Source organism: Eucyclogobius newberryi, unplaced genomic scaffold, assembly GCF_026437365.1.
Source record: "Eucyclogobius newberryi isolate DKJ021-1_F unplaced genomic scaffold, fEucNew1.0.hap1 SCAF_14, whole genome shotgun sequence".
NCBI lineage: Eukaryota > Metazoa > Chordata > Actinopteri > Gobiiformes > Gobiidae > Eucyclogobius > Eucyclogobius newberryi.
In genome coordinates this window covers 11,000,832-11,024,984 of record NW_027315768.1, presented here as the reverse complement: position 1 = coordinate 11,024,984, position 24,153 = coordinate 11,000,832, and the positions used below count along the sequence as shown (strand labels likewise).

Sequence of the window (24,153 nt, the reverse complement as noted above, 5' to 3'; positions counted from 1 at the left end):
TTTTGGTGTGGCGAGGAATATGCTGTGCTATGACTGAAAAATACACTGAATGGGCAATTATTATTTTTAAATGGATTACAACATGTTATGGATAAAAACCAATAGGTTCTTCCAAACGGCAATCATGAAGACCACTTACCGCTCACTCATTTTATTGACATCATAATATAACACATACTCCAAAAACTATTTGCCATCCATTTGCCCAAAAGAAAATGTCCCTAAACCCATGTCAACTTTTGCCCTACTTATACATTTTGTGTATAGCTATTTATCCCAACATAATTCCTACTCTTAACATACACCAGCCTGCCAAAAGTCACTTTAAACCCTCTCTTGACTCCTTTAATTACTGTTGGACACTCGTACCCTCTTTGTAAGCACGGAAAAAACCTAAACACACAGCACATTCTGTACATAACCAGCTCTGAGAAGCAGCACCAGCCAAGGCTAAAGTGCCAGAGGCTTTTGCCAGAAGGCGCCTCAGATCATTCCCCGTCCAAACAGAATCCAGGAAACGCTGACGGACCAGGAGTGCGGAGACCAGAGCAGCTCCTGGCGTCTCCCCGTGACTGAGAGTAACGGAAGGGCATTTGGTACAGGGCCCGTCCAAACAAGGCTAAAGCTAATGAGTACTCCGCTGTATAAACGCAGGCCTGATTAGAGTGTTGTTGTTGTAGAAAAGCTGCCAAATGTACAGGGATTAAGGGGAGAGCATTGGGATGATCTGCTAAAACCAAGGCCCTGGGCAGTGTTCGGTCATGAACACTGGAGCAGTCATGTGTAAGTCGTAAAGTGATTGAGACATTGTTGAGGAATAGTTTGTGTAGGCACGTATTTAATATTGCAGAGGTTTAGGAAATAGTTCTGTTCTTTGGATTTGCACTGGAGTTCAAGCTCAACGTTTTGTGTAGTTGACATTGTATTATGTTTGTTGGAGCTTTAAATAAATGTTCTTATTTATAGCTAAAGGGTGGTTGTGTTCCATTCAAGTTCAATAAGGTTGAAGACTGTTCTCAAACAACTTTTTTGGCTTGAGGACCTGATGTTCCAGCCGTTCAGTGGTTTAAGGCATTGCACACAAGTGATGGGCGATACCACTGAATTTTGATTCAATCTGATACCAAGTAATACTATGGCAAATGCGATATCCATACAATGCAATACCGATACCAATGAGTTTTGTAACTCTAACCCTAACCCTAAGCTAACCCTAACCCTCAACTAAGAACAATTTTACGTTCATTATTTTCTTTCAATATCAGCTTGAACTAATATGAATAGTGTTTTGCAAAATATATACAATATTTATTTAAAAACAGCACTTTTTTGGAGAAACTTAAGTGTTGATATATTTCCATATTTTACCTCTGTCAGAATCGACATTTTGTATCAATCTATTGCACATGTCTTGTTCGATTCCTGCCAGAGGTCTATACCCCTCACGCTCCAAATTATACCCTAGCTTAAGCCTTTGGGCCAGAACGTCTTTTTTTTTTTAATGACTAAGAAATATATATCATTTTTGTTTCTTTCTCTCAAGATAAATCTGACATTTAGACTGTCTCCTTCTGAAAAGCTCAATTTGTTCTGTGCACAGTCCTTCCATTTGACTAGCTTGTCTGTGCTTGTCTTGTCGGTTTTCTCCGGAGCCGTGTTAAAATAATCACTATTTACAAATGACACAACAGGCAAGAGTCAGGGGAGGAAAATCACAGACAGAACGTTAAAGTTTAACTGACGATGCAACTACTTCACCAGAGAATACGTCTGTGTTTACAAATGTAGGTGTTTTAGCCTCAATGCTAATGCTAACCCAAAATATATTGAATTATTACATTAAAACTAGCACCACAGCCTTATTTTTTGTATATAAACAATTTACTTGTTTTTACTTGTATTTGATCAATTATTTCATTTAGTTTAGCATTAGCCTTGAGACACAAACACATACATTATTACTGCACTACAAACATCCAACTACAAAACATCTATTGCTAATAACAAGCTTCACTGCCAGTTACTGCCTTTTTTTAACTGCCTACATGTGGACTAGTGCTTCAGTGACCAGTAACTTATCAATGCAGCGGCTGGGGTAATATAGATTTTAGAACAAACTATAACTTCTTCAAAAGAAATGACATATATGCCAAAGCAGTACAAATTAGGCAGTCAAGCTCCCATTAGCATCATAGCATCATGGACATATTTAGCTCAAACCCCAAATTTCATTGTAAATACTACCGTCTGTTCGTGTTTATTGTCTTTTATTTGCTATGAGCTGTTCTCAGTAATCACAGTACGCTCAAGTTTATTTTAATAATGCTCGCTATTTGCTATTTTGGATTAACCAGTACGAATGCGGCCGTGCTAAGCTAATTCTTTAGGTTTACATTGTTTCTTTGCACTTTTGAAGATGAAGCAGTGATTTGTGGGTCACGTTTGACTCCTGCCTTTATTTACTCATGTTAAAAGTGGTGGATTTAGAGACTGTACTTATGCCAGGATAAACCACAAGCCTAATCATTTTGACTGATTTTAAACAGCATTCTTGGAAACACTATTAAAATACAGACTAATATACAATGGAAGTGGAGGAATTGTTGAGATTGCGGGGTCATTTTTGTTTTCTATGGAAAGTGTTTTTCCCATGATCTTACAGCACCATATTATAACCATATGTTTTGTGGAATATAGAAATTATGCAAAGCGTAAGTAGTCTAAAGTATACAAATGGGACCATGCATTTATTAGCATCTGTTACATGTTCCAATTCCAATGGGTGTTCACCGTGAAGGATTATAGCGCTATAAAAGTAAAACATGGTGCAAAACAAACAAAATTGTGCCTTTTGAGTTACAAAATGTTATTTTTATGAAGCTTACTGAATGTTAAGACAAGCTTAAAATATGAATCCGCATGCTAGTATTGAACAGCTGGTGTTGTTTGATACACTGGCAATATTATGAAATATTTTGTAACATGTAAACTTTAGTAATTGCATCTAATCTGTATCATTCCATAGATCTTTAGGGTTCCTGCACAACTTGTAGTGTAAAATTTAAGAAATGATTAAGACCTTGACCAGAAAGATTTAATATTTTAGATTGTATTGAACATGTATTTAAATTATACAGGCCTACTATAGGTATTGTTTGTGTATACCTTAAATAAAAGGGAATTGATTTTAGAACATGAAGATAGATCATTTAATAAATCAAGAGGTGGTTAGCGCTCTTGCCTCCCAAGAAGGAGATCATGGGTTTGATTCCCGGATCAGACCAACTTCGGAGAGAGGGCGGACTCCCGCGGGTTCTTCTTGGAACGTAACCTCCGCGATAAACGAGGGATCACTGTAAATAAATCTGTGTGGAAAGCATAGTCTTAAACATAGTCCAGGTGAGTAGCACTGAAACACTCCTAGACGAATGAGGGATTACGCTCACTTGTTTCTAAAAAATTAAGACGTCTTAAGACTTTTTAAGACTCCGCAGAAACCCTGTCTTTACTTCATCATAAGGACCGGGGGCCAAATCAGGCCCTCCAAGCTATTTATTCTGGCCCACAACCCAGTTTCCAAATATTGAAAAAAAAATTACAAAATGATTATGTTGTCAATAATCCTGAAACATTTTCTTGAAGATGTCAAATTTACTGCATGTTTTATTCATATGGGCCCACTATTTAATTTAACCTTCTTTTAAAATCGGTAACCATACAAAGTACTCCCCTGCTAGCATACAGTTGTGAGATTAGGCAGGTGCTCACAATGTTATGCCTGATCGGTCTGATAACTTCCACTCTTTTATATTATGCTTTCACACGTCAGATTCTGCCGTTATCAACATAAGATGCAAGGAGTACACCATCACCATCGTCTTGAAACCACCGCTACCCTGAAAGCTATCGCGCTCACACAAAGAACCAGGCCAGATGTAATTGCAAGTGCTGGGCAAAAGCATACAATTAGCTTCTGATGACAAGACAGTGGAGGAGCTGAAATTAGCTGGTTAGCTGAGCGTCTTCAGCAGAAAAGTGCGCCACAAAAGATGAGAAAGGAGGAAGAGGCTCCGTGCTTAAAAGCTTTACATTAACTATAATTAAAACAAGCCAGCGTGAAAGTGGAGTACCAAACAAAAGATTTTGTCAAACCTCAAATTTAACTCTCTGATTTAATACTAGGGGGCTCTCGCTTTTGTGCGGCAAAATTGACTTTGAAAAAAATGCTAGTATTTGCAATTGTATGTATGAAAGTGAATGGTCTGGGTGGACCATGTAATGAGCAGTTACAATTATTGATGGTGTGTTGCTGCTGTCTATCTAACAGCTGTATGCAACATTTAAAGGGCACATTATTAAAGAAAATCGACTTTTTTGAGCTTGTAACCGTGTTCTAACATTGTTCCCTGTCACGGGTTCGTTTTAGTGTCTGTGAAAAATGATGGCTCAGTTGAAAAATTTGTGTGGTGATTTTTATTTACATCCAGTCCCAAAACAGTGGTCGAATATTGACAGTGAAAAAAACGATGACTCAAAGTATGTACAGGATCCAAAAACTTACAGCAGCTATAAGTTGCAGAGGAGAGCATGTCACACAGCAGACATGCTCTCCTCGGCTCTCCCTCCCAACAATGAGCAGAGCTCCCTTTTAAAACCCCTGGCTCCTCCCCTGGGCAAACCAGTTAACAAAAGATAGGTCTTAATGTATCTATAGCCCTCCATTTGGCTCACACATCAATAACAAATGAAACAATAATACATGACCATTTCATTGAAATGTGTGTATTGTTGAGTCCTCTGGTCACGTGACTAGACCAAGCGCGGCAACCTGCGCTTTAAACCGCGCCTCGGCAGTGCCTCTGATTGGCCCACAGGAGGCAGCGACAGTGGCAGCAGGTGAGTGTGGTGCATACGCGCCAAGTGAACACCCTTGAATATTCTACAGCGGGGAAAAGTGTCCGGGCAGTGGAAAAACAGTTCAGGGAAGTGAAGGGTCATGAGACAGTTAACTGGGCGCTCCGCAAATGCAAAGAGCGTACGAGCGGTACTCTCTGGCACGACACGACTCTCACAAGGCTCGTCGGGTGTGGAAATGACGGGGCAGTTAGGACACACCGTCACATTCCCTCAGTAAAAACATAGCTGGAGTTGCATTTAGCTTCATTCACACTAGTTTGATGAATCCTAATAAGAAAATGTTCTTCCCTCAGAGCATCAAAAACACTCCATTCTGAATTTCCTCAATAACTGATGTTCCTGCCTGTGGTGTGCAGCTGAGAATCTTCTCTGTTGTTTTTTAAGTCCATAAATCATCACCAGACTCTCATCCAATCACAATCAGTGCAACTGTGTGCTAAGAACAGGAAGTGAGAGGCCAGCTTGAAATGCATTGCAATATTTATCTTGAACTGGTGTAATTCCCTCTGTTAGTCCCATGGAAACAGCAGAGATCCCAATGTAATTATGTTTGTTATAAAAAAAGGTTTTGGTTCTAAAACATGAGATACCAAACTAAGTACTAGGTACTCAATAGCAAGAGTAATAACATATATAATGCAAATAGTTGTCCTATAGAGAGGCAATATTGAATGTTTTTAGTTTAGTTTTTTCAGTTTCAAGACCACTGCTATAAACGGATAAACTGCTAGACGGATCTTCCTTGTGTATTCTGTACAGAAGATCCAAGTCCGGTCACCGCCTCCTCTACTGCATCCCAAGCCAGACTCAACAGAACTGTGCAATCAGGTGTGTTTATTTCCGGCACACGGGAAACAGAAACAAACTTCTCATCTCAGACAAACAGCGTTTTGTGCGTGGCTCATTGATTCTGCAGAAATACACAATGTTTTTCAGTCCCCAGTCATATTTTTAGTGTTTCTTTTTTCCTCGTAGGCAGCCATTTTTTTTTATAAGGACCTGATTGGCTAAACAGCTCGTCAATCACGGCCATCAGAACTCTGAACTGAACGTTGACCATACACCAGAGATGGATTACAAATACTAATTTTAGTAAATGGCAAGATTTTTGGGGTAATTTGAATTCAACATGCTTTACAACACAAGAAAATATACTTTTTGAACAATAAATAAATAAGCTAAACTAATTCAGTTCACTAATTTGAGCATTAAAGAGGGATCTAAAATGAAAACAGTTAAAAGTAACTAGAACTGTAAGAAGCCTTTTCTACCATACTAGATATAACTGACAGTTTTAACAGTTGTCAAGGGTGATGCAGTAACGGTTGTCAAGGGTGATGTCATAGTTTTGTCATCATCAATCAAAGGAGATATGGGAATATGACCTCTCTTCCATTTCGTGACCATTCTGACCGTTTCTTCTGACCAAGAAATGGTCAGAATGAAACCGCAACAAACTTTGCAGGTACGTTTTTCTGGTTTAGTTTAGTAAGTTTTGCTGTAATACTTGGACACGTTTGGTTAAAATATTGTCTGTTTTTCAACAGGGCCAACATGAAATTTAAATCTGGGACAGTGATCAACCCCACAAGGAGGAGAAATACTGGTAAAAAAAATAACTGGATTAATTGTATTGCTAAGAAAGTTCAGTGTTTAGTGTGTTGTTGGTTTGCAGTAGTTGAAGAGTCTCCTACATATTTTTCAGTCTGGAGGTCCTGTCCCGTGTACAGTGCTCTGGAATGGAAGAGGTACTGGACCCCTGAAGCCCAGTTGAGTAGAGCCATGCGCAGACTTGAGATGGGTTCTTCTGATTCAGAGCCTGTACCCGGACCCAGCGGCCTCTCACAGACATCCCGTGCAGCTCTGGGCTCTGATGGATGCATTCTGAGCACCAAGAGAAAACTAAAGGACACGGGTGAGATGGAGCAGGAGAACAGACCTTCTAAAAAATCCAGGTCAAAAAATCCAAGACGAGAGAAGAGCAACATTCAGATTCCAGGTATATGTTATTCAAATTCATGTTCTGCATTCTTCCACAGTCCTTCCTCTTCCTTTTAGCTACGTTATAACAGCGGCTTACTCGTCAAATACATAACTGCAGTTGTATTACCTTAAATCACGCTTGTATAATGAATCCTGTTCAGTAAGTCTTCTCTTGTGTTTTATGGCGGCTTGTATCCAAGTGTTATATTACCGCCAGACTTTATTCTTTAGACTTTATTACCCCCCCTCACCCCCCACACAACCAAACCCGACCCATCCTCCTGACTCCTCTCAAAAAACACCCTGTTCTAAATATTCCTATTTTGTGAGAGCGTTTCTGTTGTCAAAACGCATTCATCTCAACTGCGTGCCTGCTAGATTTGTTTAACTCCCTTACATAATTCCCTCTGCAGCCAGTAGATGGAGCTCTAACTCAATTCCAAATGTGGGAAATGCCTGACTGATAAAAAGTATGTGCTTTTATATCATAAGGTCTCAGAGGTGTTGAGTTGCTCAGGCAATTTCCGGTCGTCTGCAGCATGGGGGGCTCTGGGCTTGTAGTTGGTGAGAAGCCGGAGCCCAGTCCACACAGAGGCCATTACCAACTAATACAAATTCAGATTGAAAGTGTCATTCAGAGTATTTTCTTAAAACACAACCGTTAACAGACTTTATCCTTCAAATAACTACAGGACAACTTTGTATCACTAAACCTTCAAATATTATGAGGCATTCTAAGCCAACATAGGCCAGTTGTTAGTCTTAGTACATCTGTTTCTGGGCACATTCAGGAACTTGATCCAGTATCTTTATTAATTATCATTACCCCGTGTAATTACGTGTTTTCACCTACCCCCTATCCCCGCCCACATTCCTGTACTTAGTTGCGATTATTTGAAAAATTAAGACTACGGCTCATGTAGCTAAGGGTAGCACCCCAGAACATCGCTCAAAGCACACAGCACCCGCCCCATATGGTCCTTCCTGTGGATGCTGGGCCTTGGAAGGTGGTCTCACGTTTACAAAGAACAAAATGTAAAATGATGGTCTGCTTAAGTTATATATACCAAGTCCTTGATAGAAAGCATAATATACCTTTTTTACCCTACAAAATGATTCAGTAACTAATAAATGTTTGCTTAAAAAAATTATCAAATGATTCTACAGCTTGTTCTACTGACGAAGAACCATCTTTGGTAGAATTCCGTGCCCCCTGGGATCCGCCTTCAGAGTTACCTGTTCCGCCTCCCATACCACAGTCTCCTGGTGAGATGAGAAACTTTTACTTTCAGGTCAGTGACATTTCTTTTGCTTGAACTGTTAATATGTCTTCTTATATTGCAGAAACCATTACAAAGGAGCAAGCAGCCCAGGCGTTAAATGGTAAGTAATGCCAATCTATAGATAGCTATAACTGGGTTGAATAGACCCTTTAAATTACCACAACGCCCAAATGTTCTATATTCTGGTTTGGAGGCGACTGGAGGCAAGATGAAGTCGTAAAACATTTAACACATGCTTAACAATCAGATCCAAATGCTGATGGTTTTAGGTATTTCCAACCAAAAATAAGTTACAATTTATAATTTCCGACGTAGAAACATCAAATGGTTTGCTTTTCTGTTACAAAAGATTGAAACAACACCATTATCTAGCATCAAAATGGTTAATTTTTAATTTAAAAATTAAGAATTTAAAGTATGATTTGTGGGGTGCAATACAGCTCTAACATCATTGACATGTGAATTTTTTATTTTTCTAATTCATCTTGATTATTTTGTCATTTGTTGTTGTTGTTTTATGGCGGTTGGCATCCAATTGTTGCATTACCGCCAGACTTTATTGTTGTTGTTGTTGTTGTTGTTTTATGGCGGTTGACATCCGAGTGTTGCATTACCGCCAGACTTTATTCCTTAGACTTTGTCGTAGTCCTAAAAGTTCTTCTTCCAGTGCCTTGACTTCCAGTGCTTTGTCCTCAGACTCTGTCGTAGTCCGTAAAAGTACTCCTTCCATTGCTTTGGTGTTACAAAGCCCATGATATGTCTTTGTGACTTGTCGTAGAGTAGTTGTTGTTGTTTCAGAGACCGACCTAGTGCAACACTCGGATGCCAACCGCCATAAAACAACAACAACAACAACAACAAGATCAACACTCGGATGCCAACCGCCATAAAACAACAACAACAACAACAAGGAAGTAGAAGAAGAAGACGACGTACAACTAGTCTCTGAAGCTCCTGCGGTGGAGACCTTGCTCAACACCCGGTCTGCGACGAACAATACCTCGTGCACTTGGATGCCAACTGCCATAAAAAACAACAACGACAACAGTTTGGATATTACGGCAACATAGAGGAACGCCTCGGTCCGTATGACGGGGAAGAAGAAGAGGAAGCGTGACCTGGTCGGTGACGATATGAACAGCGGGGAGGACTCCCCTGGAGCCACTGATCCTGTGCAGCGTAGGGCGTCTTCTTGCTCGTCTATGGAGGGCTCTCTCAGTGAGGAGCAGGGCGGGGGGGTTGCAGATGTCGGGGATGTGAGTTCAGAGTGTAAGGTGTTCATAAAGCTCGCGCAGGATAATGCGTCCTTTAAGGGGTGGGATCCGATGGCGTTGACAAGGAGCCTGACTGTAGCTGTGGGAGTGGTCAAGCATGCGAGTGTCCTTAGGGATGGCTCGCTGCTGGTCGTGTGCAAGGACGTGGCTCAGCAAAGGAAGGCGATTGAAGCTAAGTGTCTGGGGGGGAAGGACATTCTTGTGTCTGATGCTGTAAGAGGCACGGTCAGGGGAGTTATAGTAGGCGTCCCTACGACGACATCTGTGGATGACATAAAGGAGAATTTGACTGGAGCTAAGGTGGTGGATGCTAGGCGGTTGAAGATGACCCGGGATGGGGTAAGGTGTGACAGCCTGTCGATAATGATTAGATTTGAAGGTGGGATCCTGCCTCGTGTGGTGTGCGTTGGGTACATGCGCTATGGCGTACGCCCATATGTTCTGCCGCCCCTGCGTTGCTTCAAGTGCCAGCGCTTTGGGCATATTGCAGCGGTCTGTAGAGGGAAGCAGAAGTGTGGTAAATGTGCAGGAGACCACGAGTATGGGAAGTGTGACGACGGAGCAAAACTCAAGTGCTGTAACTGTGGGGGAGAGCATAGCTCTGCCTACGGGGGATGCGTGTTCAGCAAGAGGGCTGCTGAGGTGCAAATAGTTAGAGCCTCTCAAGGCATATCCTACGCGGATGCGGTCAAGAAGGTGTCTGGTAGTCAGGTGACGGTGGATGCAGTGGGGGCTGCCAGTGCTGCTGGTGTCCTAGGCGACAGGGGAGGGGGCAGCGTTGCCCGCGGCCAGGGGGAGGTCCCCACTGGGATGCCTGTGAGTGTGGCTTCCACGGGCAGAGGCCCTGTGAGTGCGGAGGATGTACTGGTTGTGAAGAGGAAAGATTTCTTCCTCTTTATAGTGGAAGTGATTAACTGTAGCAAACCAAGAAGAGATCCGAAAAGACTAAGATCATCGCTAAGGCTGCAGGGAAGTACTTTGGAGCTGGGGGCCCCGAGTGGACGGAGATAGAGGATGCGCTGCGGGAGGGCGCCCTGCCCCGTTCTGGCAGTGGGAGTGGGGGGGCTTCCGATGCGCCGTCAGGTTCCGGGGGCTCATAATGGCGGTGGTTGTCTTGCAATGGAATGCGCGTAGTCTTCGTGCTAATGGCCAGGAATTTAAGCATTTTGTCTCTACCTTGTTGAACAAGCCTCACGTTATGTGCGTGCAGGAGACTTGGTTACGACCTAGGTGGGGTTTTGGGATACAAGGGTATGTGTGTGTTAGGAATGATAGGGAGCAGGGTAGAGGCAGAGGTGTGGCTGTGTTTGTCCGAGATGACCTAAATTACGTTGTTGTCAGTGTGAGTAAAGCGCCGGAGGCCCTGGCGGTGAGGGTCTGGCTGGGTGGTGAAGCTGTTACTGTTGTTAACCTTTATAATCCGTGTGGTGAGTTAACGTTAGAGTCCTTACATAGTATCGGTAAGGATGTTCGGGGAAAGGCCGTGTGGTGTGGGGATTTTAATGCGCATAGCGCTTTGTGGGGCGGTAGTGGTACCGATAGGTATGGGCAGGTGGTAGAGGGTTTTATCAATCAAAGGGAGTTGGTTTGTCTGAATGATGGGGGTGGGACCCGCTATGATATGGGGACCGGTGCGGAAAGTGCAATAGATCTTACACTTGTGTCCAAGGAGTTAGCTGGTGTTTGTAGTTGGGAGGTTCTTGGTAATCTTTCTTTTGGTAGCGATCACTATCTAGTCCGCACCGTGATTGGCTTTGGGAGCTGTGTGGTCAGGGGGACGAGGATCCAGAGGTGGCAGTTGGCAAGGGCGAACTGGGGGGCTTTCCTGAGGAAAGCTGATGATGGTTCTAGGGTTCTGCAGGAAGGAGGATTGACTCAGGTGGATGATCTCAATAGTGCAATTGTCTCGCTCATCACGCAGTCAGCGGTAGGCACGATTCCTAAGAGTGGTGGTAGTGGACATAGGAAGCGGGTGCCGTGGTGGACTGAAGCATGTGGTCATGCTGTTAGGGCGAGAAATGCGGCGTTTCGCCGGCTAAGGGTTGCCCACACTGAGGGTGCCCTCATTGACTACAAGAGGGCCCGCGCTGTTGTGCGGAAAACTGTGAGAACGGCCAAGAGTGTCTGTTGGAGGCGGTATTGTTCCAAAATTGGGAGAGAAACGCGTCTCGGGGATGTTTGGGGGATGATTAAGCGGATGCATGGGGTTGAGCGCCGTCATGGGACCCCGGTCCTAATACTGAATGGTGTTGAAGCAGTCAGCGACGTTGACAAAGCTGAACTGCTGGCCAGCACCTTTGTGTCGGTGCACAGCTCTGACAATCTCTCACCTGCGGAAAGGCACTACAGGGAGAGTACTTTGGCCCAGAATTCTGAGCTGATTGGGCACCAGCCTTCGACTCAAGATGACCTTGACCTTCCGTTTAGTTTGTTTGAGCTAAGGAGAGCACTTTCTAAGGCGAAACAGACAGCCCCGGGTAAAGATGAGGTGTGCTATGACATGCTCTCTCATTTGACTGATGACACGCTTGGGCTAGTCCTGGGTCTTTTCAACCGTGTTTGGGATTCAGGTTGTGTTCCATCTGCGTGGAAACAGTCTACGGTGGTGCCGGTTCTGAAGCCGGGTAGGCCAGCGTCTGACCCTTCAAGTTATAGGCCGATTGCCTTGACGTCGCAGCTTGGGAAAACGATGGAGCTCATGGTTACCGAGCGGTTGGATTACTTCTTGGAGAGTCAGGGTTTGCTTACCGCGCACCAGAGTGGTTTCCGTAGGGGCAGGAACACCATGGATTCCGTGTTGTGTTTGGAATCTGATATCCAGCTGGCCAGGGCTCAGAAAGAAAAGGTTATTGCGGTGCTCTTTGATGTGGAGAAGGCGTACGATATGGTTTGGAAGGATGGGCTCCTCATTAAGCTGCGGAAGTGTGGTGTGAAGGGTAAACTGTTTAACTGGGTCCGGAGCTTTCTGTCTGGCCGGCGTATCCAAACCAGAGTGGGCGCTGCTTACTCTGGGGTCTATGGGGTGGAGAATGGGATCCCGCAGGGGAGTGTGTGTAGCCCTATCTTGTTCAATGTTATGATTAAGGACATCTTTGACGACGTGGATGGGTCTGTTGGGAGGAGCCTTTATGCTGACGATGGCGCTCTATGGGTGAGAGGGAGGAATCTCCGGTTTTACGAGGCGAAACTGCAAAGGGCAATACAGCAGGTGGAGCAGTGGACCCTGAAGTGGGGGTTTAAACTGTCCGTACGGAAGTCTCAAGTGATCTGTTTCTTCAATGGGCATAGGGACATCTCCCTTCGACTGCATGGGCAGGTGCTCGAACAGGTCAGGGAGGTGAGGTTCTTGGGGGTCACCTTTGACGAGAGGCTTAGTTGGCGTCGGCACATTGATGAGGTCAGTGGTAAATGCAAAAGGGTGAATAACTTGCTTCGTTGTCTATCCGGCCAGGACTGGGGGGCCAGCAGAAGGTCGCTCCTGGGTATTTATCGGGCCGTCATGAGGGCGGCTATTGATTATGGCTGTATAGCCTACATGTCTGCGGCTGAGACTAACTTAAAGAAGCTTGATGTGGAGCAAGCCCAGGCCTTGCGCATCTGCTGTAGGGCTTTTAGGACCTCCCCTGTCTCGGCGCTGCAGGTTGAGTTGGGGGAATTGCCGTTACGGCTCCGGAGGCTAGAACTTCTGTTGGCTTACTGGGTGAATGTGCAAGGTCATACGAGCTCTCACCCGGTGAGGGACTTTCTCAGGGTTGATGGGGGGCAGAGTGAGGCTGGCGGTATGGTTTTCAGCCAGGTAGGAAATGCGAAGGCGCGGCTTGCGGGGGTTGGTGATCTGCGTGTGAGCCCGTCGGTGGCTTTGTCTGCTATAGCTCCGTGGAAGTTTGTCCCGGCTCCTGTTGATGTTAGCTTGCATGGCAAGCTTAGAGGAGTCGCTGGGAGGGCACCGCAGTTTGCCGTTCAAGCGCTCATCGATAAGCACTCAGGTGATGTGTTTATTTATACCGACGGGTCTAGGGATCCTGACAGTGGGCGTACTGGCGCCGCTTATTTTGTGCCTGACCTGGGGCTAGCGGTCAAGAAGAGGTTGACAGATCGCCTTTCTGTTTTCACGTCGGAACTTATAGCGATACGGTTGGCGTTGGAATGGGCGGAATCTGCTTTGCAGTGTTGCGGCATTGTGGTGGCCTCTGACAGCCTTTCTGCATTGCAAAGCATTAAATCTGGGAAATCGGATTGCAGACAGGATGTGTTGAATGGCATCTTCTGTCTGATGCTCTCCCTGTCCAGGAAGGATGTGAGGGTTTCCTTCATTTGGGTCCCTGCGCATGTGGGGGTGGATGGTAACGAAATGGCTGATGCACTGGCTAAACGTTCCCTTCGGCGGCCATCAATTGATGTGGCGGTTGAGTTGGGCAAGTCTGAAATCAAGCCCGTTATCAAGAGTCATGTGGTCGGCCTTTGGCAGGAATTTTGGAGCCACTGTGTTACTGGACGGCATCTCTATCACATACAGGGTAGTGTGGGTCCTTGCGGGTCTATGGGCAGGAACGCGTGGGAGGAAAGGGCCTTCGCCCGCATGAGGATTGGCCATACTGGACTCAATTGGTCACTGAGTAGGATAGGCAAACATCCGACCGGTCTGTGTGGTCACTGTCGGGTGCCAGAGACTGTCGAGCATGTGCTGATTTGCTGTGAGGCTTATGATAGGGAAAGGGCCGGGTTGGCCTTGTGGTTTCGGAATAATGGGCGGGAGTTCAATCTGCGGAACGTTCTGGCGATCCAGTCACAGGGTTTGTGTCAGGCTGTGGTTGCTTACTTATGTAGCACAGGGCTGGGTAAACGTTTATAGAGGTGGGGGGTGTTGGAGACTGAGCCGAGGATGAGGAGCAAGAGGATGTTCTAACGCGCTTGGACTTCATGGGCCTAGAAACGCCAAAGTGATGGAAGAAGGACTTCTAAAGGATAAAACGACAAAGACGTCCCATGACCTCATGGGCTTTGTAAAACAACAAAGACGTCCCATGATCTCATGGGCTTTGTACTTCCAAAGCACCGAACGTCAAAGAGGGCGAGGAAGGTGAAGAAGAGTCTCCCTGGAATAAAGCCGGTTGGTCTCTGACACAACAACTATTCTAGTCACAAAAACACATCATGACCTCATGGGCTTTGTAACGCCAAAGCAATGGGAGGAATACTTTTACGGACTGCGACAGAGTCTGAGGACTACGAAACGTCTGGGGAATAAAGTCTGGCGGTGGTGCAACACTCGGATGCCAACCGCCATAAAACAACAACAACAACTTCTATAGGATGCAATGACGAAGGCATCTCATGACCTCTTGGGCTTTGTCAAAGCATTGGAAGTCAAAGCACTGGAAGAACAACTTTTAGGACTACGACAAAGTCTGAGGAATAAAGTCTGGCGGTAATGCAACACTCGGATGCCAACCGCCATGGAACAACAACAACAACAACAACAACAACAACTATTCTAGTCACAAAGACATATCATGACCTCATGGGCTTTGTAACACCAAAGCAATGGAAGGAGTACTTTTACGGACTACGACAGAGTCTGAGGACTACGAAAAGTCTGAGGAATAAAGTCTGGCAGTAATGCAACACTCGGATGCCAACCGCCATAAAACAACAACAACAACAACATCTTTATTCCAGGGAGACTCTTCTTCATCTTCCTCTCCTTCTTTGACGTTCGGTGCTTCCACTGTACAGCTTTATTCTTTAGGCTTCACTCTATAGGATTTAATATTTCCACTGATGTCGCTGCTTGGTAGCCGTGCGTCTACGAGACTGGGCGAGGACAGGAGACCACCCCCACCCCCATCTCGTCACTCTGATCACTTTGACTCCCCAAAAGCAGACCCCCATCACTCCGACTCCCATTTAGCGCCTTTAGCCTGTTTTCTATTTCTGCCCAATCAAGCTCGTTTGTTCCAAGGAATCTCCCTGCAGCTTTAGCAATGATCCTGATCCTTTCAGTTCTGCTTTGAGTCTGAGCAGCACAGTTTACAACATCCACCATAAAGAGTACAAAATCCTCTCTATCCACAACCAGGGTATTCTCATTAATTCTGGAACCTGCACACTTGGGACCTCCACTCTTGAAACCTTCACACTTCTTGGGAGCCACGCTGGCCTTTCTCATTTCGCCCTGGCTGGGAGCAGCGCTGGCTCCTCTCTCTGTATTTACTCTAAACTCGTTACTTGAAACTTTCTTGACTGCTTCTGCATAGGATATACCTTGAGAGACCGTAACATTCTGCACCTCAGCTCTTTTGCTAAACCTGCATCCCCGTAGGCAGAGCTATGTTCTTCCCCACAGTTACAGCACTTCAGTTTTGCTCCCACGTCACACTTCCCATACTCGTGATCTCCTGCACATTTACCACATCTTTGCCTCCCTCTACAGACCGCTGCAATATGCCCAAAGCGCTGGCACTTAAAGCAACGCAGGGGCGGTGGAACATATGGCCTAACGTCATGGCGCATGAACCCAATGAACACCTTACAAAGCAGGCGCCTCCCTTCAAGTGTTACCATTACCGACAAGCTGTCACATCTTACCCCAGACCGGGTCACCTTCAACCGCCTAGCGTCCACCACCGTAGCTCCAGTCAAATTCTCCTTAACTTCATCCACAGACGTCGCCGTAGGGACACCTACGATAACTCCTCTGACCGTGTTTCTTTCAGCATCAGACACAAGAATGTCCTTTCCACTCAGACGTTTAGTTCCAATCGCCTTCCGTTGCTGAGCCGCGTCCTTGCACACGACCAGCAGCGAGCCATCTCTAAGGACACTCGCACTCTTGATCACTCCCACAGCTACAGTTGGGCTCTTTGACAATGCCACTGAATTCCACTCCTTAAAGGATGCACTATCCAGTGCAAGCTTTATGATCACCTTACAGTCTCTGCTCTCACCCCGGATATCAGTAGCTTCAGCCTCATCCTGCTGCTCATTCCCAGAACCCTCGGACGAGCTAAGGGACTTTTTACGTTTCCGGGCACGTGCAGCCAGAAAAGGCTGCTCCTCCACGCCGTCCAGAACGCCTTCGACCACCGATCCACTCTCCTCCGCCATCTCCTGTTCCTCTGTGGTTAATCCCAATCCTTCTTTGAAATTGCTTTACGTGCCTCCATTCCGGAATATAGAATCATTTTGTTTACAAAGTTTTGAAGGGTCTATGTATAATTTCATATGACAAAGCATAAAAAACTAAACTATAAAAAAGTTTCTGTTTGCAGAGCTATATGCAAAGTACAAGGTCATTAATCATCTTTGTGACGGAGGCTTTGGAGTCATTTATGCTGGTGTCCGGTTTGAGGATGATTTTCCCGTACGTTATTGCTCACTACTGCTCAGATAGGATTACGTGTACAGATGTTCAAAATATGAATTACACAATTCCAGTAGGTATATTTTAAATGTAAATTATTTTTCTCTTCTGCCTTTATAGGTGGCCGTTAAGATGATTAAAAAACACAGGGTCCCCTTCACTGAAATGGTGGGTCTATTTAAGTAGAATGTTTTTTGTGCTTTTGTTCCTTCATCAAAAACATACCTGGAGTTGTATTTTGCTTCTTTAGCTTTAGTGTGATGAATCCTGTTTAGTTGAGCTTTGAGAACTTGTCTTCAGTGTTCCACCGTTACATTCCTGTGTGTGCTCATTTGCATGTGTTACAGGAAGTGAATGGAGCCATGTGCCGTCTGCCTCTGGAGGTGTCTCTGCTCATTCAAGTTGGGGCTGGTCCCGACTCCTCCGGCTCCAACATCACACCTCTTCTCCTGGACTGGTACGACCTGGGCAGTGAGATTGTCTTGGTCATGGAGCGGCCAGAGCCATGTCTGGATTTACTGACCTACATCACAGATCGAGGCACGGAAAAAGTGGATACGGAGGATGTCCGAGTAAGTGCTGAACATTTACAATATTTCTGGAAGTACAAAAACTTGACCTTTTTAAGCCTACGCAACAACAGTGCCAACATTTTTATCAACATGCTCAAAACTTAAATGGCCTGGACCTTTTTTTGCAAGTAAAATCTGTTTTTTGTCATTACATAGTATATATATTGTAACTTGTCGGGTAAAAAAAGAGACCTCAGCACTTTTTAAAAACGTTTTTTCTCTACGCAAAGAAGGAAGAGCGGCGTTAGCAGGCTATTGTTTGTTAAATATTTCGTGTCTCATGTTTCAAAATCTGAAAATCAGGTAGAATCCTCAATTTAACCCAATAAATGAGTCAACTAATACATATTTTGACCATCATTGACCAATTAATCAACTACAAGACTAAACAGCGAGGGCTGACACTGATTGTTAATTCTTCTTGGACATTATGATTTAATAATAACACTGTCTTTGTTAAAAAAAAAAAGGCCTTCTGCATATATAACATGTTTTATTTATTTTACGATGATCAAAATATGAAGAAAATGATTAATCGTCACAGCTTTATCTACAGCTCTAAAGTCCATACAGTAATTGCATAATAAGCTTTAAGTTGACGCAATATTTTTTTGTTTTCTTTCTCTAGTGCATTTTCCGTCAGTTGGTGGAGACAGCCATCGAAATGAAAGCCAAGGGAGTCTTCCACCGGGATATAAAGCCAGACAATGTCCTGATCGAGACCGGAGGAAAAGAAATCAGGGCCAGGTTCATTGACTTTGGCTGTGGGACCACCTTCACACCTGGACAGATATTTGATGAACCACAAGGTAAAGCATGAGGCCTTCTCTGCCAAAATACATGAGTTACAATGAATTCTGAGTATATCATCATTTGAATACCTTTGACAAGTTGGCTTAAGGGTTCCAATTAGTTTCAATGCATTACTTTCAAGATTAATTATTTGCAGATGGGTTACAAAATATTAGCAATAATTTGTAAATATTTTTAAGCCTGGAAATGTATTGTCTTATTTCAAGCAAATTTATCTTGTAACCAGTCAAATGTTTTAAAACCTTGTCTAAACAACTTATAGGCACTGCACCTGATTTTATTTTTTAAACAATTTTCAGCTAGCACAGTTCTATTATTTACCACCAAAGACCAGAGCTGAGTTTTGCCCAATACAGTAAATAGAACACTAGAGAGAATTTAGTTAGTTTTCTGTGATTTGAGACATAATTTTCCTGTGTTAAGACCGCTATTATATATACATTTAAACCCTTTTGTCTTTTTTACGGTTTGGTTCCTCCTACAATCACAAGATGGCCAGCACAATTGCTACAGCAACAGAATCCATGGTCTCTCTAGTCTATCATACCTCACTGGCTTTGTCGTTATGTTAGTTCAGCTAACATCTTAACAGCACACTTTCTATCTCACTTACACATCATTAACAACAAACCTAGTTATATGGACCAAAACTTATGCTGTTTTCTTTTAGGTACATTACAGTACGCGGCTCCAGAGTTTTTCACACCCAGCACGTACTCTGAGGGTCCCGTCACAGTTTGGCAGTTGGGCATTTTACTCTATGTCATGCTGTTCAGTAGAAGACCCCTGGTCGATGAGCGCATGATTGAATCCTGGCGAATTGTTCCCATCCCCAAATCTATTCCAGAAGGTAAGAATCAGGTTTTGATGCAACATGTAGGGATTGGACTTGATAAACTCTTGTCAGTATCAATGGGATTACAAATTGAGTGGAGCCAGCCAAGTCTGGTATCAATGCACTCTGTAGGTATCAATGGACCCATCCTGTGTTTCTAACAGCAGCTGCATTCTAAAGCAGATGGGAGGGTTAGGTAGCGTTAGCCTCCAGACAGTGTAAACATTGCAGACAACCATTCCACCACACGCTAATGATAACAGTGTTTTGCATTTCTATATGAATAGCGATTAGGGCCAAATAAATAAATGACAACAACCTCTGTAAAAACATGTATTCATTTTAACATTATGGTAAACTACAATAAAGAGTTTGACAATGAAAATGTTTCATTTCCTCAAATCTCATGCACGTTTAGGAACTTTGGAAAATGGAGCTGGACTCGTAATACTTGTAATGAACATGAAAACAACCATTTGTTTCTGGGGTCCAAAACGTGTTTTAATTTTGTTTTATCATAAAAATGTATGAGATCCAACGTTTGCATTGGAACAAAGCTGTTTGTACCACAATCTTAAACACAACTCCTTCTGAAAAGTTGCTTTTGAAAAACATTGTTAATACCAGTCCATATATGTTGATCTGTTATAACCATAGCTATTATATAAGAAGGCAAACATAATCTTACTGGAAAAGACTAACACTTCTAGTATGTATACTTTACATTTCTAACCAGTGTTTGTGTGTAGAATGTAGACACTTACTAAAGAGCTGTTTGTGGAAGGACCCAGAGGCTCGCGTCTCGCTGGAAAGGTTGGGGAACCATCCATGGTTAAACCCACAGTAATTTACAACGCTGCAACATCAACAGGGTTTGACAAAACCCTGTCTACGTTGTCTTGCCTCAGCTTGGTAAGTCACCAGCCAACATAACATCTAAATGAGGTAAGATCAGTGAGTGGTTCTTCGGTTGTGTCCAGTGCACAATTTACGGCGTCAAGACAGTGAAGGGTGCATTGGAAGCAAGAAAACCAAAAGAACACACGCATCACAGGAACTGTTCTCTGTTGCACGTCATCTCCCCGGAAGATTAAATGACTGCACTGCTTTCAGCGAATGGGATCCATTTAAATAAATAAACACATCTCTAGCATTACAAGACGCTTGATGATCTGCAGCCACAGCTTGCCTCAAACTGGTATGTCACCAGCCAACACAGCATCCACATGAGGCAAGATCTACATTTTAGCCCTTAAGGCCTATTCTACAGTGCGTGGGCCTTTGGTTGTGTCAAGTGCACAGTGAAACGTAATCAAATAATAATAAAAGACACAATACCAGATTGCCAGAATACTAACATATTCAACGAGACTTTTTAGATAATACAGTAAATGTAATCAGCCGTTTTCCTGCAGTTATTCTAGTGGAAGTTTCTGCAGGTAAAGTATTTGAAAAATGTGTTTTTAAGTAACTAGTAATGTATTATATATTATACTAATAAAATAATAATACCATTTCTTTCAGGGGTTATGTTACTTGCATAGTTACTTAAAGTTGCTGTATCTGGTTTTTACAGTTGCAAACATCTGAAACTCTGAACTATTTAATTTTGCAGTTTGAACTGTTTGCGATCAAAATATATTGCTGACTTTCCTAATGCACTGCAAGTATCCTATTCACCCAGATGAGTTAATAAGCACTTTTCCCATTTTTCAGAGGCCAATATTGGACAACGTATGGAAATTGAAATTAGCCCAGATCTATGACAACACCAACGAGAACGGTTGAAGAATAAAAAAACTAAACAAAGCTTATTTACTGTGAGCGCGTGTTACCTCAAGGTTAGCGCAAAGTCACATATTTTGGTTTTGAAGTCTGATGGAGATGTTCGTTGCTATGAAGTGAAAATTAAAACGTGGTGTCTCAAGGTCTCCCCATGCAAAAGGTTTGGTTGATTTTCTAGGAGCCTTTTTAAATAACAAAAATAGAAACCACCTCATTCCTTTGAAGCCAGTAGGAATGTCTAAATATTGTGGAAGTAGTGGAAATGACAAACTTGAATAAAGATGAATAAGGTAATAAAATAGGTACTACTTTTGATTACGTTGGCATTTAGATGAAACCATCTTGGGTGCTGCTTCTAAAAAGTCAACCTAGCAATACTGGATGGGTCAAATGCATGTGAAGAAATGGCTTAAATGTAATTGTTTGCGATTAAAAGTTCACAGGCCGTGACTAGTTGAATGAACCCAATGGCACGAGATATAAACAAGGTGGGAAATGTAGTCTATCCGTTCGAATGTACATTTGCATCATGCAGACCTCAGAAGGAAGACCATTTTGCACCAATTTGTCTTACAGCTGTATGAAAGAGCGACACGACATAGTGAAAGTACCACATTGTCAGCCAGTTGCTGACAACTCCAGTGGAGGCCATCTGGGACAAACCCCCTCGTGGCCTTCATCTGTTGCCTGATTTCTCCAGCGATGACCTGCAGACATCAGCCATTGCCCTATGCTGGATATTCGGGAATCCTTCGTTGACAATGGCAATAAACCATTCTGATTCTGAATTCGAAGAGGCGAAGTGGCAGCGTTGAAGAGGCGAGGTCTTCAGCTGGTGTGAGGTCAGTGGCTGTGGACGAACCCCCTCCCTTTACTATGGGCTGAAGACGATTAGTGGCAGACTTTTGGTTCCCCTCGTATTGTTGTACCTCTTGCTGCACTGGTCTGTGGTTCTAGTAATGTCAGAAGACGAGGTGACAGCAGATGCCACCTCCTTTCATACTTGCTTAACTAATCAATCCCTAATATGGGCCCTAGTGTCGAAACTAGGCGAAGCATGACTTTAAACATGATTGGTGTGAGGTGAACAACAACCTACTTCCATAGTTGTAGGTTGCCTGTGACGTCACTTCCGGGTGAGTGTATCGCATTTTCAGAGTTGTTTGTTTGCAACTTTCTATCGTTAATCCACGAATTATAAACACTATTTTAGCCTCATATACACAACAGTGAAAGTTTGATTGCTCAACAAACAATCCGAGCCTCATACAGCTCACTTTGTTCAGTAGTTTGTGGATTAAAACCCACCTCGCTCTCTAGCTTCAGCCTGAGCTAGCCTAGCCGCTAGCGCCATGGCGGAATATTTCTCTGCCTTTACCTGCTCAAGTGCAGTGTAGTGGTAGCTTTGGAGGCCAGGGTTACGGAGTTAGAAGCGTGGATCCGCTGTTTAGAGGAGGTTAAGTCTAGCTATAGCCAGGTTGTAGCATCAGGTTTACTGGACCGCGTTACAGGGCGTAGCATTAGCAGTGCTAGTCAGGCCAAGATTAGCCCCTCAGCGCCTCCCGTGCAGCCCGGACTAGATCAGGAACAAAATAGGGACCAATTTGTGACAGTACGGACGGAACGAGGCGCTAAACACCAAACGTGAGCTTCGAAGGAAACCTTAGGCTCTTAAAGCAGAGTAGACAGAGGTTCCGTGGTTATCACGCAGGCGGTAACGACGGCCGGCGGAGACAATCAGGTGCTCAAATTACAAGTAGGTGCGGTGTGTGAATTGGCAAACGTTGATGTCAGATACCGTAATATTTTCTGGTCCCCTGCCCAATAGGATCAATGCTGAATTGTACAGCTGTCAGCATTCAACAGCTGGTTATCATGTTAACTTTCAGACTGCCAGGAGCACAGGCCGAGGTGGTGGTGTGGCAGTGATCTCACACTCAAGCCTACTCATGAGCTCTAAAATTAACAATGCATTTCACTCATTTGAAAGCCTCATGCTGTCAATCACATGTCCAAATTGGAGAAACCAAAAAGGAGTTTTCATAGTTATCTACCGACCTCCTGGTCCCTATTCAGAGTTTTTAACAGAGTTTTCTGACTTTATATCAAACTTAGTGTTAGCCTGGGATTCAATAGTTATAGCTGGAGACTTTAATATCCACGTGAACGTGAGTGATAACTCTCTCAGTAATGCCTTCAGTGCCCTGTTGGATAGCATTGGTTTCACTCAAAATGTAAATAAATCGACTCACCGTCATAAGCACACTCTGGATCTTGTCTTAACGTATGGAATTTCACAGCTGTTGATCAAGCAGAGATAACTTCAGCCATTATGTCCTCTAAATTCTCAACTTGTGTCCTAGACCCCATTCCAAGCAGACTCCTCAAAGACATTCTCCCCCTAATTATAGACGCTATTCTTAATATAATAAATACTTCACTGTGGCTGTGTTTCACAGTCAGATCCCTCCTTCACTCTGGAACTCCTCCAGGTTTCTAGTTTTCCCAAGGAGGTTTTTTGTAGTTTTTTTCCTGGCTGAGAAGGAGGGTCTAAGGACAGAGGACTCTGGAACATTGTCCCTCATCCCCATGGACATTGTTTAATCCGTTTTTCACTGTCGCCCTCAAAGGCAACTGTTGTGATTTTGGGTATTACAAAAAAAAAGCTGTTTTACTGTGAACTTCTCACGTCTTTCTTTGCCTGGATATGAGGCCATGACTGCAAAACTCTCCCGCACAGTTGGTGCTTTTGAATGCCACAGCTCTCAGTCACTGGTATTACTACTACTACTACTACTACTATCACCATATATATGTACTTGCACCATTCCATCCCAGCCTCCAGTGGCCAAGTAAAGCCTCTTTATGTTAGCGTTAATGTAGTAAAGATAGCAGAAACCCAACTTGGAACCACCTCCTGGCCAAGGCTGCCATTACTGCTAAGATCGGGGGCAAAATACATCCCAAAGAGTGTCAGAAATAATTGCTAACGAGAATCGCTACTCCACACCTTCTCAAACGTGTGGAGTGAAAAATCAGGCTTAAAGTTGGGCTCTTTTAGTGTGCAGCTGTCTTTAGTGAGAAAATCAGACTACATATGGATCCATGCATCGTGTTCCCATCCCCATCAATACCAATGTGTAGATAATGATACATTTAAAGTAGGGAATGCACCCTTATTTTACAATTAAAATATCAAGAAAGACACTCTTTGAAAATTATGCCACAGAGCGGCCACACATTGTTATCAACTCAAGCTCTCATTATTATCATTATTCCTCTCTGGTGTCTGCGTTCCTAAATGTGTGTCCTTCCTGTCTGTGAGTCT

General features: G+C 43.7%; 1 protein-coding gene across 1 annotated transcript in view; it reads left to right on the top strand.

Moving 5' to 3' along the window:
- Positions 1-19,892, top strand: part of LOC140360070 (serine/threonine-protein kinase pim-1-like) — a 37,575-nt gene extending 17,683 nt beyond the window's left edge. The window contains exons 2-11 of the mRNA XM_072445385.1: positions 4,814-4,896; positions 5,677-5,745; positions 6,648-6,832; positions 8,245-8,283; positions 16,729-16,820; positions 16,941-16,988; positions 17,168-17,392; positions 18,021-18,201; positions 18,876-19,055; positions 19,790-19,892. Coding sequence (XP_072301486.1) covers positions 4,814-4,896; positions 5,677-5,745; positions 6,648-6,832; positions 8,245-8,283; positions 16,729-16,820; positions 16,941-16,988; positions 17,168-17,392; positions 18,021-18,201; positions 18,876-19,055; positions 19,790-19,887 — 1,200 coding nt within the window. The 3' untranslated portion in view covers positions 19,888-19,892. The remainder of the gene's footprint in view (positions 1-4,813; positions 4,897-5,676; positions 5,746-6,647; positions 6,833-8,244; positions 8,284-16,728; positions 16,821-16,940; positions 16,989-17,167; positions 17,393-18,020; positions 18,202-18,875; positions 19,056-19,789) is intronic.
- Positions 19,893-24,153: the final 4,261 nt, after the last annotated feature.